The sequence below is a fragment of the Carcharodon carcharias genome, chromosome 3 (genome assembly GCF_017639515.1).
Source record: "Carcharodon carcharias isolate sCarCar2 chromosome 3, sCarCar2.pri, whole genome shotgun sequence".
NCBI classification, from domain to species: domain Eukaryota; kingdom Metazoa; phylum Chordata; class Chondrichthyes; order Lamniformes; family Lamnidae; genus Carcharodon; species Carcharodon carcharias.
Window position 1 is genome coordinate 180,710,424 of NC_054469.1, and position 19,749 is coordinate 180,730,172.

The following is a 19,749-nucleotide window of genomic DNA, read 5'->3' on the forward strand; positions in this document are numbered from 1 at the left end:
GCTCTTTGTAATAATCAGCATATAACTAAAAGGCCATCCTGTCAGGATCTTGGAACCCCACCATATCGTGGATTGGACTGCACACGTTGTACAATCTCCTCGCCAACGCTGGCCATGTAGCAGTCACTGCTGGGGGCGCTCACAGCCCCTTGCAAGCTGAGCATCCTGGTTTGGACTAGTGTTCCCCATGTCGCAGGTTGACAGGGCAGCCATGCAGGGCACTCATCTCTGGCCATCCGAGGGTGACCAGCACTCTCCGGGAAGCGTTAAGGGATGGTCACACAGGGCCAGGAACGGTGCTAGGTACAGCCATGATAACCACGTCTCTCAGTTTTTCATGCTGCAGGAGGACCACATCAGGCTCATGGATCCTGGTGAGCTAGCTATATGCCAGATTGCCTACAGAGACCGTAGAAGACGGAGGAGAGAGTGACTGATGGTCCTGGCTGTGCAAATGCAGGACCAGTAACCTCATGAAGAAGGGGCAGCAGGAACTCCCGCACACGCTGCCCAGGAGTGACAGAGCTGTGGCTGGTCGGCGCCTAGCGACACCCAGGGTCAATAGACGTCGCCTTCCATTCCTGCAGTTGACTGAGAACCAGTGTCGCTGACGACTGAGCATGTCTAGGGACCTGGTGGCTCACATCTACCACTGACTGAAGGACTTGGTGCCAAGGGGACATGGAGGGCATCCACTGCCAGTGATTGTGAAAGTGACCGCAGCATTCAATTTCTATGCCAGTGTTTCCTTTCAGAGCTCTATAGTTGACCTCTGTGGGATTTCACAATCCACCACCCACAAATGCATCCATGAGGTCACAGATGCCATCTTCTCCATGGCACACAACTTTGTGCATTTTGCCCAGGCCTCGGACAGCCCTGATCTTGGGATTCCCACAGATGCAGGGTGAGATTGAATGCACTCATGTGGTGCTCAGGTCTCTGTCGCTACACTCAGTGGACTTCATCAACTCACTGAATGTGCAGCTGGTATGTGACTACCAGAAATGTATGCTGCAGGTGTGCGCACGGTTTCCAGGGAATGTGCACAACATCTACATCCTGAGTCACTCACAGATCCCTGCAGTCTTCCAGGGTCCATAGAGGCTGCAGGGTTGGCTCCTTGGGGACAAGTGCTACCCGCAGAGGCCTTGACTGATGACACCCATGCGGAGGCCTCAGACTGCAGCAGAGCAACACTATCGTGAGGCACATGCTGCAGCTCTCAACTTGGTGGATCAGACCATCAGGATGCTGAAGATGCAGTTCCAGTGCCTGGACCAGTCTGGTGGAGCCCTGCAATACAGTCCGCAGAGGGTGTCATGCTTCATTGTCGATTGCTGCGCCCTTTACAACCTGGAGTTCCAACGGGGCGACGAGCTGGCTGAGGAGGAGATGGTGGAGCTGGAGGTCCTCTCCGATGAGGAGGAAGCCGACAGGGATGAGGGTGAGGGGGTCCTTGGTGGTGACGATGACGGGAGTGAGGCTGTCACACAGGCTAGACAATGCAGGTGCGCCCGGGAGTTCCTCATAGCTGCCAGATTTGTGGAGGGTGATGACGACATGCAGTGAGGTGTCCCGATAGATCCTCACATCGCAAATGTAAACATTTGACTTCAGTCTGACTTATGGCAGTGCCAATACCCTCTGTGAGAATGCTCCTGTCATGGAGATGCAGTGGAGGCCCTAATAGTTGCTCGATCGCATATATCTTCAAAAAGCCTCTGAGAATGTCTGACTCCTGTCTGGCCGAGGGCAGCTTGCTTGCGCTCCATGATCAGGGCCATCTCAGAGACGCAGCCATGAAACTTTAGACGCATCTGATGCTGTGTCCGCCTTCAGCATCTCAGCCCTTTCAGGAGCTGATGCATAGCATCACTGGTCGCAGATGCTAGTGTGATAGGGGCCAGCCCAACCGTTAAGGTGCTGAGAGCGCACAGAGAGAATGAGAGAACTCTGTGGCACCTGCCCACTACATTCTGGCAACAATGACCAGCACTGCCGAGGTGTAGGCATCAGTAATGTTTCCAGGTAGTGTGAGGCTGGACCATCACTGTGGTCAGAAGGCTGCACAGAGCACAGGGAAGAGGCCCTGGACTGAGACACCTGCCTTTTATCTTGTGCACAAAAGTTTCACATCTGAGTGACAAGAATACTGATCAGAACAAGGAGCCACAGGCAGGGAGACATTCTTAGTAGTTCATTGACAATCGTGAACACCATGTACAATTGATCAACACCCTTGGCCTGGCATTTGCAATTACTTTTACCTAACTTTCCTAACCCTGCCACTACGTCTTGGTGCTCTCCGGATATCCACAGCAGAGGTGGAGGCAGCTTGCTGACTGTGATGCCTTGACTGTGATGACTTTGGCGAGCGTTCTCTGGAGAGCTGAGACTTGGTGGGCCCCGGCCTGCTTTCAGGGTCCTGCTGTGTGGCAATGGCCTCCTTGGCCTGTGAAGCTGGAGCTGTGGAGATCACAGGAAGAGGGGATGCCGATGGGCCGGTCAATCCCAGAGTCACCTGGGTGGATGGCCCCGGAGTGTGCACCTGCTGATCCTCCTCCCTATGGGTGCTCGAGGGCCCCTGGCTGATTCCGTGAGCGGAAGGGGTAGCTGGAGTGAGATATAGCTGCCCAGCACCCCTCTCCCTTACATTCTTTTGGAGGCCAACTATGGCATCAGTGATGAAGTTAAGCCCATGCAGCACTGCAGGAATAACGTCCTGGCCCAAGGTCTCCATGGTGGCTGCCATCCTGCTAGTATTGACCTCGGTGTGTTACAATGCTGGCGCTATCACCTCAGCCTGAAGACGGATGGACTCCTCCTTCGTGCCTTGCAATCTGAGGAGTGCAGTGGACATCCCTTCCTGATGTTCCCTATGCCTGTGCAGCTCCAGCAACTGTGACACGACTGAGTCCAGAGGCTCATCATCTGACTCGAACTCAGCAACGTTCTGGCCTCCAGCAGTTCTCCAAGTGCCAGGGACCTGGGAAGTGCCTGCCTGTGCCTGCCGTGGATCAGAAAGTGCGATGTGCTCACCAGATTATGATTCTGAGGCTACTCTAAAGCTAGGTCCCACTGAGGTGTGTGTCTCTGTGCTGGTGGAGGTGTGGGTGAGCGCTGTGACTGGTCTGCAGGGAGGGTGCCTTCAGATTCCTCTTCAGAGGTTTCTTCGGGGCCTGATTGGAGGCCCTGGGTCATGGACTCTGCCGGCTATTTGGCAGATGTGCCTGTGAAAGCAAGGGGAAATAATTAGTGTATGACAGTGGCCCGTGAAAGAGGACACATCACTCACAGCATGGTTGTTGTTTGATGTTGCACTGCTGGATCCTCACTTGGTACAGCAGCGCCAACCTCACTATCAGCACACGACTGGTCCCGGTCATCGCCGGCCAGCTGGATGGCTCTGTTTTGAAATTCTGTCAGAACTTTGAATTCCGGCATCCCTCCACCTGTCTGCGACATTTCCCTCCTGTTGTGTGCCAGTTTGTCCTGCGTGAATAGAGATGGGGAGAGTGTATCAGGACACCTGCCAGGCCAGATGATAAGTGTGCCTGGCCTTTGTGGTGAATGGTCACGTGGACAGGATGAGGTCAATGCAGGTGTGTGTGAAAGAGTGAATGGTGATGTCCCTTGCATTGGCAGTGAGTGAGGGCCCTGTGGATGTGGGATGGGTTTGTAAGTAAGTTGGGAGTGTTGAAAAGAGTGACTTACCCTGGTGGAACAGAGGAGATCATTCATCCTTTTGTGGCACTGGGTGGCTGTCCTCCTCTGCAGGGCGTTTGCGCTGACCATTACTGCCACTGCCTCCCACGCTTGGTTGATGACTTTGCTACCTATCCTGTGGCCAGAGTGGGGGTAGAACACATCCCATTGGGCTTCCACTGCATCCAGCAGTCACTCGAGCAACCCGTAGTTGGAGCAGGGGGGCTGGACTCCACTTTCCTTTGCTGGCCATGTCTCCCAGATAGCGATGATAAACTGGTGGCGATGAGTGCTTTGCTGCCGGCTGTATTTTAAAGATGGTAGCCTGCGTGATGCAACATCAGGGTGATAGTGGGCGGGCGAATGAGACCCTGCTCACCATGGAAACAGCGTGTTTTGTGGGAGTGAATAAATAATGAGGCGGGCTCAGGACGATACCCGCCATTTTTATCAGAATGTAGGATTCCATTTTCCCGTCTGCTACTGCATTTAGTGCAATTCTGGGAAAATTCCGCCATTCTCTGCGTATTTTCCAAGATGAGTTATTAAATAGGACCTGGAGGGGGTCTTGAGGTTTTGTTTATTCCCTCCTTAGCCCTGTGACACAAAAGAAGAGATCACCTAACTCAGCAAAGACCAGGGGTTGTACCTGAGACTTTCCTTGCTCTGACTCAGTTCCATATTGGACAATGTACTTAGTAATCCAAAAACAACAACTTGTATTTATATAGCTCTTTTAATGTAGTAAAATGTCCCAAGGGATAAATGAGAAAAAAGCTTAGTGAAAGAGGTAGGTTTAAGGAGTGTCTAATAGAAGAAAAGAGAGGAAGAGACAAAGAGGTATAGGGAGAGGTAAGGGCCCAGAGCTAAGGACCTTGGCAATTGAAGGCCACAGGAGTGATGGGAGATCAGGTCTTGATGCAAGTTGATACATGAACAGCAGAGTTTTGGAGACTTCAAGTTTACAAAGGGTAAAATGTGGGAGATCAGCTGGGAGGGCATTGAATTGTCAAGTCTAGAGGTAACAAAGGCATGAATGAGAGTTTCAGCAGCAGATGAGCTGAGACAAGTCAAAGTTGGGCAATGTTGCGGATGTGGAAATAGGTGGTCTTAGTGACAGCACAAATGATGTGTGATTGGAAGGTAAATCTCTGGGACAAATGTGACATCAAGGTTGTCAGGGAGAGGGATGGATCGGTAGCTAGGGAATACAAATTTTGTTGGGAACCAAAAGCATTGGCTTTAGTCTTCCAAATATTTAGTTGGAAAAAAAAATTTCTCCTCTTCCAGTACTGAATGTCAGACAAGCAGACCCTAAAATACCCACTCCTGCCCCCAACTTTCCTTGAGAAGCTGCTGGGAAATCACACTCCCCAGCAGTGTTCTGACACAGCTAAAATGCCGGTGGGAGCATAAAATGACAATTAATAGAGCGGTTAATTACCTTAATTGGCCGCCCACCTCTGGTAACTGGGAAGCTGAGTCACTGTCTTTCATAATATTCTGTTGTGGCGAAAAGATGTTGGACTTGCCTTGTGACATCTTCCACCAACATTTTACCAGATTTCCTGCCTCCCAGCCCATCTCCAGAAAATTGAGAAAATCCTTGCCCATTAGCAAGCTGCAGAAGACTCGAATGGTTTTGATAAGATTATATATGTTTCTTATTTCTTTTCTTCCTAGCCAGGTTTCCACAAATTTAGCAGGATTGCACTTGCATTATATGTTTGAAAATGACAAATTTGAAAGGTGTTATTATTTAAGTGTATTATTACTTAAGGTATTTGCAGCCATATGCCTTTCTAAATTATATGGAATTTAAAACACGCTGATTGTAATGCATAACATTTATAACATAGATTGGAACATGTTACAAGGCTACAGAACACTTTGGGCAACATTTTCCCCCTGACGGGGAAGTGCAGGAGCAGGCGCGGGCCTTCTGATCAGCGATCCTGGTTGGAGGGGTACCGCCATTTTACATGGGTGGGCCAATTAAGGCCCATCCAGTGTGACATCCGCCAGGAAGCGCTGTACGCTCCCTGTGAGGGCAGGTGAGGGGATTCGCTCAGCCGAGAGTATGCTTTTTCACGCATGCGCGTGAAAGAGTGCACAGATCTCCCTGAGGCAAAGTGCTGCCTCAGGGAGATCAGGTCCGATTGAAAACTTTAAATAAAGGTGATTAAAAAAAATTCCCTGCCATGTCCCCTCATGTGATACTGTCACATGAGTTGGGACATGTCCATAACTTTTATTGAAACATTTCATAAAAATTTAAATACCCTCATAAAACCTCATCCCGCCTGTGGATGAGATTTCATGTTTTTTCCAAAGCCCACCTGGGCTCTCAGCTGTCCACCAACCTTAAGATTGGATGGGCAGTTCCATTAATCACCTTAATTAGTTTTCTAATGTCCTTAATAGGGCGTTGACAGTTCGGAGGGCATGCAGCCGATTCGGCTGCGTGCCCTCCGAACTGAGAATCTAAATGACGCGGAGTGACATTGGGATTCACGCCGACATATCCCTGCGTCATTTTACGCATCGGAGAGCGGGCCCCACCCCCGCTCAGCAACTGGAAGATGCTGAGCTTTAAGTTTTAATGAAGTTCTAAACAATAGGAACAAATTTTATATCTCAGTTCTCTTTGGTATGTTATAAATAGTCTTGAACATACTTCCAGCGAATTTTCATTCTCACTTTTGCTCTTTAACAATTACATTTTGTTGCATTCAGAATTCAAATCTTTGGTTGCAGATGATAACTTTCCCCTATGTCAATACCTGCCACTTTTACTTTTATTAATTCCAGTTATCATGGTTTTGGCTGACCTTATTGCCCTTTACAGCCTGCTGCGTTTGAGAAATGTGCATATATTCTTTTGCTGGGATTTTCTGCTCCAGGCCCAAGCCCAGTGGCGGGGGCAGTAAGTCAGAAGGACTCCCACTGCAGAGCTTAGCAAGTAAACAGAGGCATTGCGCTATGTTGGCTCATTGATTATGCAGTCGGGGTTTCCCGGCAAATCATGTGGTGTGGCGGGCAGAAAGTCACATGCCCTGCCATCATATCTAGGCGCCATATTTAAAAGGCGCTCGGACAGCTACTCATTCATTGCGCCAGGAGTTCGGACCTAGACATGGCTGCCAGGAAACAGCAAGCACTGGCCCCCAGGTGCCACGATGCCTTGCTGGACACATGACTGCAAGCCGTGGAGGACAGGAGGGTCATCCTTTTTCCAAGGAACGTGAGGAGAAGACCGACTTGTCTCCCCACTCCTGCATGGGAGGAGGTTGCCAGGGTGGTCAGTGCCACTTGTATTCAGAGGACTGCCCTGCAGTGCAGGAAAAGAATGAGTGACCTAATCCGCGCCACCAGGGTAAGTGAACCCTCTAGCCACCACACTCACCTCACTTAACGGGAATTGTGACATGGTCCTCAATTACAAGGCCACCATCTGTGCTGCCCTTTGCAAGGTGCTGGGGTGGTGCCTCATAGCCCCAATGCAGTCCATGTGGTCTGCTGGTAGGGAGGTGACTGTGGATCACTGACTGAGCCACATGGAAGGCACAAATCTTGGGAGTGCTGGGTTGGTGTAGAGGGCAACTGCGGATGTTGCTGCTGTTGCCATGCCTCTGTTCTTGTCCTTCTAGCTGCTGGACCTCATGGGTCTGGAGCGTGCTGCAGAAGTACCCTCAGGGACTAGCAACAGTGCATCTTTCATATGGCACACGTAGTTAGTTGTCAATGGGTTGGTGGTGGAGACTGGCAGCATGCAAACAGCACCTGCATCAGAAGTGCTCACAAAACCATCTTCTATCTTCATGCAGGAGAATACAGTGCACAACAGGTGCCGGAGGGAGAAGACAGTAGGGGCATGCCCGTTGTCTGCCCCCTCACACAGTGTGAAGAGCGGGAGGACCATGACTGTGCATCTGTCAGCAATGTGGTTGGCCTCCCCCAAGCATCCAGTGAGGAAGCTTAACCTCTGCATATTGAAACCTGAGTTGAGGCTCTGTGCAATATAGGAGGCAGCCCATGCTCATTCTCTCCTCTTTCCATTACAGGTGCCAGCTGGAAGATCATGAGGCCAGACCCCAATTCTGAGTCCAGCCCCAGCCCCAACCCACAGAGAACCGATGACAATGATCAGTTCTCATCTGTAGAGTCGTCACAGCATTCACCTGCACTCTCCACCAGCTCAGAGACATCTTGGTAGGTCATAGATCTAGTTTAGATGGTGCCTCACACTCTGGTGGTCACCGCATGGCCATGTGTCCACAGCAGGAGGAGGCAGAGACAGCCAAGGTCCCCGGCATTCAGAGGACTGTTGGGAAAGAGGCCTCTGCCAAGTCCAAGTCTGATGATGAGCCTCTGGGAACAGTCATGGACAAAATGCTGGAGATGCAGCGAGAGGCCCGGGAACATCAAGCAGAGGTGGCAGAGGCCCTCAACAGAGCGGCACCTGAAGTAGAGGAGTCTGTCCACCATCCCTGTACTGTAGTGGCACTGACATGTGCGCAGATGGAGGTCTCCATGTTGAAGTTTGTGGATGCCATGAAGAACCTGGTCCAGCAGAGCGCTCAGTTTCTGCCAGAGATAGGCTTGGACCTGCACTCCAATGCCATGGGCGAGCTTTTGCAGCAGCTATGTGAGAGGGAGCAGGGCACCTCGACCTCCCTCCTGGTGCCGCCTTCCCTCAAGGAGTCAGGGATGAGCCCTCAGGTACCCAAAGGGAGGAGGAGCATCAGGCGGACACCTCAGGGGCTTCTACTCAGGGCTTTCCAATGATAGTCCAGGCATTCCGAGTCCCCCTCTGTCTGTGACCCCATTAGCTCCAGCCTCTGGGCCCGCTGAGGTACTTCTGCTCCAGAGCAGGAAACCCAAAGAAGGCTGGCACCCTTCAGGCCTCAAGCCTCCAGAGGACAGCCGCCAAGGTCATCAGTGACAAGAGGGCATAGTGGTCAGCAGGCTGCCTCCACCACTGCTGCAAATGTCGGGGAAGCACCTAGACATAGTGGTACAAGCATAGTACATAATTATTGCACAGTTTTAAATATATCTTTAATTGCACTTCATGGAGGTCTGGGTTTTGTGTTAGTGCCTGCGCATTCCCCCTCTACACCCCAACAACCCAAAATGGCCCTTCACCCACCACTGACGGACCCTCACCCTCCCACCCTATTGCACCCTACTATCCCTTTAACTGTTACTGTTCCCTACCACCACCAGTACCCTTGGTTTGCTCCACAGGATTCCTCCAGTGACACCACTGACCCCTCCCTCTGAACCCTCCCTCTTCTCACTGTCCCTTGCTTCCCCCTCCCCACCACACTGTCCCCTGCTTCCTCCCTTCCTCACTGTCCCCCACTTTCATGACCCCTGCACCTCTCTCCGGTCCCCCACTGACCCCCTGCCCCCGCCCCCCCTGCAAATTCCTGCCGTCATTTCCCACTGTTGGAAAACCAATTTTTTCACTCATGTCATATTCTCTGCCCCAGCCTGCTACAAACCCACCTTTGTTTCTATGGCAGCTGTAATCAAAACACCAGGTACTCCAGTTTTACTTCCAACAATTTCATGCTTTATAAATCAATGAACACTAATATCAGAAAAATTGTGAATCACAGCACACTCTTAATAATGCTGTTCTCTCACTTCTGAATCTACTGCCTTGACCCTGCTGTCTGGAATTTCCTTCTCAATCTTATACTCCAGCACAGTACTGAGGGAGTACTATATTGTTGGAAGTGCCGTCTTTCGGATAATCTATATCCCTCTTTCAACATAACAAAAACAGATTATCTGGTCATCAAGTTGCTGTTTGTGGGAGTTTATTTCCACATTTCCTAAATTACAACAGTGACTACACTTCAAAAGAACTGTAAAGCGCTTTCAAACATCTGGTGGTCGTGAAAACGCTATATAAACACAAGTCTTTCTTATCTTTCAACCCCCTATCCCCCTCCTGCCCGCCTCTACCATTCCCTTTCCAGCTTAAAAGTTTTCTCTGAATATATCCCCTCACTCAACTTTCTGGCCTACTCTGCTAATCCTACTATTTTCCTCTGTGAAATATCTTGGGACTTTTCCTACATTAAAGAAATTATATAAATACAATTTGTTATTTAATTAGTATAATGAGCAAAAATGTAGTTAGCTCAGCCACATAAACATAAAAATTGATACTATTCAAAATGGCTGGCTGAAATATCAATAGATTTAGATGCAGTAACTAGGATGTATATGCTCTGCTGGAATCCATTATTGAAAACTGAATACACTTAAAAGTGTGACCTACAAACATCTCAAGAGTGACACGTTTAGTAGGAGATGAAGGAGAATGATCCCATTGGCAGAATCACAATGACTAAATATTTTAAAAGCACGACATCAATTTGCTTGAAATAAAGATTCTTTTAATTCTTTTTATCATTATCAGAGGAGAACGTATTGTTCTAACTTTGTCACTGATCACACAATATACGACCGAGTAATGCTTCATGCTGTCATTACAAAAAATAGGAGTATTATACATTCCACCACTAGGAATACTTTTTAAAAGTACACCTCTACATAGTATACATGTAGCCTATTGAATCGCAGGTACTCTCTGAGCTACTTCAGTATAATGAACTATTGATAGGCAATCGATGAAATTGTGCTCATTTTACTAGAATTTGTCTATAGCTACATATCAGACTTGAAATTATCTGTAACTATGTTCCATAAGGCAATTAATGTCCTAAAGATACAAACAACTTGTAAAATTTAGGTTTTAATACAATTATTGCACCCTCTTCAGAAGTACATAACACAATTTCTGGTAACCCTTTCAATGTGCGTATTCCTTAAGTTGCAAATGAGGGCATGTAGCATTAGAAAACTAATAAACTCAGTTGGATAAAAGTAAAATCAATAACAGAATATGACAGTGCACACAGAGTCATTTGCATATTACTAGTTGTACATACGAGAAAGCTCAGACAAAAAAGCATCACAATTTATTATTCCAAATAAACAACACAAACTACATCTAACAAGCAGAGACCAACATACACAGTAAGCTTACGGTAAACCTCTTTAACCCTCTTCACAGTACTAGGATCTTAAGGTCCAATTGTTTTGTGCATATTTTAAATAAGAACATTTATTTTAACAAACCAAGTATGTTTTTGCCTGTCCTATCTATTATATAAAATATAAACTTTATATAGTTTATAGTACTTGAATTTTTACCTTGATAAATATTTTTCTGCATATATACAGATATTCATGCTAAAAATACATTACCATAAATAACACAAATAATTGACAGACAAGTCTCCTCTGTACATATATCTACCATTTCAAAAACCATTAAAAGAACAGTAATAATTATTAATAATTAGTAATAATTATTAATTCACATCTTATCAGCAACATTTAATTTCAAGTACAAATGCTGACAGCAGTCTGAGTGAGCATATTATTTCTCATTCAATCCAACTAAAAGATGTTTTAAAAAAACTAAAACAAGTTTATTTAATGTCCTAATCTAGCCATTGCTTTTATCATAAATTGCTTGTTTTACAAATATTTTTTGTTTTTCTTATATGATTGTGTATTGTAAATAGTACGTAGCTGCATATGTTAGGAAATTGACATTTTTGTCTTAGAAACAAATGATTCAGCCTCAGTTGGGACTTATGTTTTGATCCTATCTCAGTGAATCCAGATCTAAGTCTTTGAAATGTATTTTGGATTAATTTGGATAAGTGAGATGCAAGGAGGGAAAAGGGTTGGCTTTGTTCTGCTCCATTTGCATTACTTGCATTAATAATTCTGGTAACAAGTATAAATTTGTCCTTTTATACTCACTCTGAGTCAAAGCCAGCCAAATTTAAATAGGAGTGGCATGAAATACTGTGTTGCTGTCACCCCAACACTAATGTCCTTTATATTATTGCACACCTTTAAGTATTGCTTATCATATACAATTTCCCCATGATCCTTGTGATTTTTCTCCTTTAATTATTTATACAATTTCCTTCTGAATCTGTATCCACCATCTTACCAGACAGTGTATTCCAAATCCCAGGCACTCACTGCACAAAAAAGTTTTCCTCATGTCTCCTCTGGGTCTTTTGCTAATCACTTACAACTTTGCCTTTCTCATCTATAACATCCCATGGAGATATAACATCTTTTTGGCAGCAATTTCAGCCCAATTATTTGTGTTTACCTCCTCAAACAATTCATTGTACAAAGTTGCATTATCATACACAAATGAAAGTTTTGATGTAAAAAATACTGCCATATTTCAAAAGAAATTGTTCTTAACTTTTTTTGATAGCTCCCAGCCACCAATAATATGTTCTCCTACGGAGAACTGGTTTCCTCTGCCATGATGCCAGTGTTGGGCCTACTTCTTAATCTGATTTGCATCCTGTAATGGATTCTTATGTTCTACACTGCTATCCAAATGAAAATAAATTCTTACAGGGTACTTACCAACTTTATGGCTTTTTAGCTTTTGATTGCATGTGTCTTTCGTGTACGGACTGGCCAAAGTAGGTAATTTTAGCTCTTTCTAATTTATTTCAGAATGATAGGGCAATTTTTACCCTTAACTGGAAGCAAACATCGGGGCTCCTTCCCATAATTTTTTTTTTGCTGGCTTCTTGATACATGCTCATGATGGGCGAAACTCCATGGTGGGAGCACAGCTTATTAAAATTACTCCTACTTGTACCTTCCAAATGCACCAGTGCTGAAAGGCGGGTGAAATCACATAGATGGCATTTTTGGATTTTTGTGCTATCACAACATCAAAGCATCTGGGAAAAGATCATGCCCTTTGTATTTTTTGTGGTCCAACAAAGCAGAAGAATTATAGAGATTTCCACTGCAACTACACAGCAATCCTTTAAAAGATAAACCTGAAATTCCAAATGATAGGATCAGCATCTAAAAAATCTATACTTGTTATTTTTCAACAAGGTGTATCTTTAACCCAAGCATGAAATTTACTTCACACAGTTTGTAAGATGTAGAGTAATATTTTCACCATGGAACAAGAAGTTACTTTTGACTAGAATAAGCATTACAAATTGACAGGATCTGCCTGTGATGCTATTTTAGGCCTCTTTGTTTATATAAAGAATGTTTCTGGGATCCTGTTAGGTGTTCAAAACATTTCAAAGTGTATATTTTAAAAAATAAAATTAGGTTGTTTTACTGACTCCTGCCCTGCAGTCGTATGGATTTCATTTACTGCTATTTTTGCCTCCTCTGGAACAAGGTTGCATAAAACACTTTTTCTATCTTAGAACTGCTGTGTTTGGACTCGAGGAATCTTCAGTGTCACTCTGCCTAATGTTTCCTGGCACCTATTCACACATGCTTCCTCATGATTGCCAGCAACACCTTCTCAGTGCCAGACAGTGAAGGAGGGCTGGCAGGGGGTGGGGTTGGAGAGAGAGTTACATGGTTTCTTCACTGTATCTTGGTGGAAAGCTACCACAATGCACATTCCCAGCATTGTGTGGAGGGGAGGGAGACACATTGAAACTATTCTAGCATACTAGTAGCTCCATCATGTAAACTCAAATTAAATTGCACTGTTTCAGTTCCAAATATCTCATTCTGTAAATTTCTGAAACATAAGATTTTTAAAATGTCCTTTAGAAGGAAGAAAAATATCTTCTGTAATGAAAACTATCTCATTAGCGTTCTTTTTATGATAGCATTAAAAGCCTTTGTTGACAAGGGTTACAAGGATTGGATTTTAAAAGTTTTGCTCTTCAATCCCATAACAATTTAAATTTAATTACAGATTTAAACTTTGAGAATTATTTTATCCTCTTTTGATACACCCTGGACTTTGGCAGAGGGGATAGTCAAATGACTTATGACCATCACTATCTCAAAATCAATTAGGGATGGGCAACAACTGCTGGCCTTGCCAGTGATGTTCACATCTCATGAAAGAATAAAAAAAACCTTACTTGCTGCAGAATGTACAAGAAGTATTGAGTATGGACCTGAGTAGAACCCATGCTTGCTGATTATTTTTGACTCCATTGCTCAGTGGTTTGCCTAATAGCCCAAATGAGACTGACAGTTTATCACTTGGGGAAACGTAGATGCAAATGTCAATGAAGAATGGGACGTTCACCTTTTGGCCAGTTTATGACACAGCTTACGCACCAGTGAGCCTTGCCTATTTGTAACTTCTGTTTACATACCCCAGCCTGGCTTAATATTTGTGTTGCAGCTTAAGAAATTATGCAGCATATAATGGGGAAAACAGCACCAGCATGCATGGTCTTTTTATTCTTCTTGGGATGTGGAAAAAGTTGGCATTTAGTGTCGATACCCGGTTGCCCCTGAGAAGGTGGTGGCCATTCTTCTTGAACCTCTGATAGCCCAACTGAGTGGCAGTTAAGAGTTAATCACATAGGTGACTCCAGTCCTCCACCAATCAGCCAGATTCCCTTCTGTACATATTAGTGAACCATTGTGTTTTTATGACAATCAGAGAACTTCCTGGACACTTTTGCATTTTTTTTATTTCTAGATTTTGTTTTAATCTGAATTTTCAAGCTGCCAAGGTGGGATTTGAGCACTCATTCTCTGATTTATTAGCCCGGCTTTGGATTACTAGTTCAGTAACATAACGACAACACTATTGTACAGAATTATATAACATACCATGTAGCATTTAACAAATCTTTTTTTTTCAAAATGCAGTTTTCATTTTTTAATTCCCCACTGTATCCTTTCCTCCTCTGGGTTCCCCCATAATATGCACCTTTTGAAAAGGTAACCTGGAAACCTACTCTCAACTGTTCACCAATAATGTTCCCTAGTCAAGCACCAGAAAATCTACAAACTTCTGTCACTCCACTGCGAAAGCAATTTAGATTACAAATGTATTGCATAGTGAATTGTTAAGTCAGATGTGCAGCCGGCTGGCTGCAAAATGTTATGATTTTTAAAAAGATTTATCTTTGAGGGGTAAGCTTTATGATTTAGCACTCCTGGTACAGAGCTTTGTACAATGGCAACACACACAAGAAATCCATGTACAAAGGTTCACACCTGTGACTTGTGACTGACTCGATTTTTTGTCAGCCAAAAATAATAAATCATAATAAAAACATAAAATGCTGGAAAAACTTAGCAGGTCTGACAGCATTTGTGGAAAGAGAAACAGAGTTAATGTTTTGAGTCCATTTGACCCTTCTTCAGGGCTTTTATAAAAATAGTAGACCTCTGTGTTCACTGTCATGTGCTCCAGTTCTGTAAAGTTCTGTGCCTGGAGTAAAAAAAATTGTAACATTTATCCCTTTTCAAACAAAGTGATCTTCAATACAAGTCACTTGAATCAATAGAAAGTTAACATGTCACCTGGTGATGAAAACCATTGTCTTTTCAAAAGCTTACAATGACCACCAACTGAGGTGGTCCTCAGTACCTGTAGTTATTAACACTCGTTTGTTTTAATAACATTTTTTGTTACCAGACACCACTTTAATCTTACTTGGTATGTTGCTAAGAAAATCTGTAGATGTGTCAATATTTGTTTAAACCAGGAAGTCTCAGAGGTATAGCATTCACATATCTGCTCATCTAAAGATATTAATTCCTTTTACATACTGAATCTACTTGTTACAAGAAGTTGTTAAAAGCAGTTAGTATAATAGTGACATTCTGCTGCGACGCATAGCCTCACTGATCAAATATGCAGGGCTAATCTCAGGCTCTTCTGTCATAATCACAATGTTCTGCCATTCACCAGTCTCGTTTGATTTTTTAATGGTGTCCACTACACACAGTGCGTACAAGCAATCCTCAAATGTTGCTGCCATAGTTAATGGTCTCCCATCCCAGGTCCGTCGATCTTCTTGGTCTTGGAATGCTTGCCGAATAGCTTGAACCATCATGATAGTACCCCTGAGGAATGGGGATGGGATATCCCTGAAAGCTTTTTCTGGGAGCAATGCATTACTTACAGGTGTTGAGTCTTCTAAAATCAATTCCTTTTGAGATGCACTATTTCTTTGTCCATACAAGTCGCTACCATTTACCATTAATCGACCAGTGGACCCCACCACAATGATTTCTTGTTTAAAATCCCCAGGGACATTGAAATTCAAAGTCACAGTACAGCACACGCCACCTTCTAAAACCATCTGAAAGGTGCAGAAGTCATCACTAGTGATCTGACGGATCCCTCTGATATGCTCTGTCTGCTTCACAAAAGTTTTCAGGAAGCCATGGACTTTGGCAGCTTTTTGGCTGGTCAGAAAAGTCAAAAGGTCAATAATGTAGCTTCCAACTGAATGTAGCCCTCCACCCCCCATCAGGTCATCACAGCTCCAGTTGTATTTCTTGCCCAAAAGACTTCCACTGTGAACCTGGACCTCACAGATCAATAAGTCCCCCACATACCCCTCTTGAATCATTTGCTTCATCTTAACAAAAGCAGGGAGGAAACGGAGAACATTACCCATTATACTCATGAGTTTGGGATAATAATGTGCTGCTGACATCATCCTAAACGCATCCAGAGGAGTTGCAGCTCTGTCACAGATGACATTTTTCCCAATTCCTAATTGAAAATGAAAAGAAAATACATCAACAATGCAGTCACAAATATTTATGCCTACTCACAAGCATAGTGTTTAACCACAACTAGAGAACAATTGATTTCTCAGATTTTTCAATCAACAGAAGAGAAATCACATTCTTTTGCTAAAATATACTTTATTAATAAAACACCTGAAAGAACATTAGAAAACATTTCAAAATGGCCATCACATAAAGTGAAATGATATTCAGGTTTTCTATATAGATCATATTGCACTCTGAGGGAGGCGCCTCAATACAATAAGAGGAACTTTACCAACATTTCAAAGTGGTCACTACCCTTGATATTCAAGGGTAGAATTTTCCCCCTGTCGGTGGGGGGGAGGGGGGGGTGGACCCGATCGGCACTCCCTATCAGGTCCACGCCGCCATTTTACGTGGGCGAGCTAATTAAGGCCAGAAGAGCGCAGAAATCTCTCTGAGGCACCTCTGTGTTTTAAATTTTAACAGTTCAATAAAGCGTTGAAAATTTTTTTATGACATGTCCCCTCATGTGAAACTGTCACATGAGTGGGACATGTGCATTAATTTCAATAAAAAATTTTGAGAAAATTTAAAATCATTCATAGAAACTACATACAATGTTTTCATCTCAACTACTTTCTGTGGTACCGAATTCTACAGGCTCACCACTCTCTGGGTGAAGAAATTTCTCCTCATCTCAGTCCTAAATGATCTACCCCATATCGTCAGACTGTGACCCCTGGTTCTGGACTCCCCCACCATCGGGAACATCCTTCCTGCATCTACCCTGTCTAGTCCTGTTAGAATTTTATAGGTTTCTGTGAGAACCCCCTCATTCTTCTGAACTCCAGCAAATATAATCTTAACCGACTCAATCTCTCCTCATATGTCAGTCCCTCCATCCCAGGAATCAGTCAGGTAAACCTTCGCTGCACTCCCTCTATAGCAAATACATCCTTCCTCAGATAAGGAGACCAAAACTGCACACAATATTCCAGGTGTGAGCTCACCAAGGCCCTGTACAATTGCAGCAAGACATCCCAGTTCCTGTACTCGAATCCTCTGGCTATGAAGGCCAACCTACCATTTGCCTTCTTTACCGCCTGCTGCACCTGCATGTTTACCTTCAGCGACTGGTGTACAAGGACACCCAGGTCTCATTGCACATTCCCCTCTTTCAATTTATAGCAATTCAGATAATAATCTGTCGTCATGTTTTTTCTATCAAAACGGATAACCTCACATTTATCCACATTACACTGCATCTGCCATGCATTTGCCCACTCACTCAGCTTGTCCAAACCACACTGAAGCATCTCTGCATCCTCCTCACAGCTCACCCTCCCTCCCAGCTTTGTGTCATCTGCAAATTTGGAGATATTATATTTAATTCCCTCATATAAATCATTAATATATATTGTGAATAACTGGGGTCCCAGCACCGATCCCCGCGGTACCCCACTAGTCACCTGCCATTCGGAAAAGACCCGCTTATTCCTGCCTGTGGATGAGGTTCCATGAAAAATGCAAATGCCGTCTGGGTCTTTGCCTGCCCGCATATAAATGACGTCAGGATGCATGTCATTTTACACCTCAGTGAGTGGGCCCCACCCCTGCTCGCCAAGTTGAAGATTCTCCCCCAAGTTTTCTACCTAGATCATGCTGCACCTGAGGTGCTTCAATACAATCAAAGGAACTTAACAAACATTTCAAAATGGTCACCATAGAAAGTGCAATGATATTTAAGTTCTCTGCATAGATTATGTTGCATTCCTCCTAATATTTTCTTTGACTCAGCATTCATTATTTTGATTACGCCTCTTGGAAATATTTTGGGATCTTTCCTATATCATAGGCATTATATAAATGCAGGTTTTTGTGGGCCTTGCAATTTTAGGGCTCTAAGGCCAGGCATGCAGGGGCTGGCCCGACATTATGGTACAGCGCAGGAGACCATTTAATCTGTGTCACCAATCCAACTAGTTCCACTCCCCCACTATTTTCCCCCATAGCTGTGCCAATCTTTCCCCTTCAAGTACTTATTAATTACCCTTTGAAAGCCACAATTGAATCTGTCTCCACCACCCTCTCAGGCACTGCATTCTAGATCCTAACCACTTGCTACACAAAGAATTTTTTCTTCATGTCACCTTTGGTTCTTTTGCCAATCACCTAAATCTGTATCCCCTGGTCTAGATGCTTCCACCAATGGAAGTTTCTGTCTATCTACCCTGTCTGGACCCATCATGATTGAACACCTCTATCAAATCTCCTATCAACCTTCTCTGCTCTAAGAGAACAATCCCAGATTTTCCAATGTATCCATGTAATTGAAGTACCTCATCTGTGGAGCCATTCCAGTAAATCTTTTCTGCATCCTCTTTAAGACTTTCAAATCCTCCCTAAATTGGGTGCAATACTTCAATTGTGGCCAAACCAGTGTTTTATATACCCAGGATATTGTATGTTTTTTTAACCACTTTCTGTATCTGTCCAGTAATCTTCAAAAGATTTGTGCCCGTATACTCCCAGTTCTCTCTGTTCCTGCACCCCCTTTAGAATTATACCCTTGAGTTTATATTTCATCTGCCAATTGCTCACCCATATTGCACCAGTATATGTCCTCTTAAAGTCTACTGCTAGCTTCCTCACTGTTCACTACACTTATAGGTTTTGCGTCATCTGAAAATTTTGAAAGTGCGCCCTGCACACCCAAGTTCAAGTTATTAATATATCACAAAAAGCAGTACAGACCACTGGGGAAACCCAATGTATTCCTTTTTCCAGACTGACAAACAGCTGTTCACCACTTCTCTGTTTCCTGTCCTTCATCCAACTTCATATCCATGTTTTCACTATCCCTTTTATTTCATGGGCTTCAACTTTGCTGAGAAACTTGTTGGGCAGAATTTTAAGGACATTTTCTTCGGGTTTGCAGGTGGGGGTGGGGAGATGTCTATAAAATTCCCCTGGTGGCTTTCCCGCCAACCTCACCCCTGACCTGTCCACAATTTTACAGGTGGTAGGCAAGGACTAGGGTGGCCCGCCTTCCCTTGCCCCAATTGAGGTTCTTTAGTGGCCAATTAGTGGCCACTTCCCATCTCAGCCTCAGCTTTTGGAGGAGAGGGATGGTTGGGGGGTGGGGGTAAGGGGGGAGCGGTGTGGAGGGCTGCTTTCGTCCCTGTTTTGAGATCAGGCTCTGTCCTTGCCCCCCCCCCCCCTCCCCCCAGCAAGGTCAGGGCCTTCCTCTCCACCTGCCCATCAAATCACAACCCCCTCACCTGCACCCCCAGGCCTCCTGACCCTGCCACTGCACCCCAAGCACTTACCTGCATCGTGGTTCTGGCACTTTGACTCTGCAGACTGCTTGTAGTACCAGCAGAGGCCACTGTTCCTGGTGGCGCTGCTGGGACTAGAAAGCTGCTAGCTTGCCTGGCAGCTCTC

General features: G+C 44.8%; 1 protein-coding gene across 4 annotated transcripts in view; it reads right to left on the reverse strand.

The window, feature by feature from the left end:
- Positions 1 to 19,749, reverse strand: part of gfod1 (glucose-fructose oxidoreductase domain containing 1) — a 231,103-nt gene that overhangs the window by 43,357 nt on the left and 167,997 nt on the right. For 2 of the 4 annotated variants that reach the window (XM_041183512.1, XM_041183515.1), the window contains exon 2: positions 15,173 to 16,303. In XM_041183512.1, the coding sequence (XP_041039446.1) occupies positions 15,384 to 16,303 (920 nt within the window). In that variant the 3' untranslated portion in view covers positions 15,173 to 15,383. Of the gene's footprint in view, positions 1 to 10,107; positions 15,008 to 15,172; positions 16,304 to 19,749 lie in introns of those variants that run through there. The other 2 variants (XM_041183513.1, XM_041183514.1) reach the window with 2 other exon arrangements.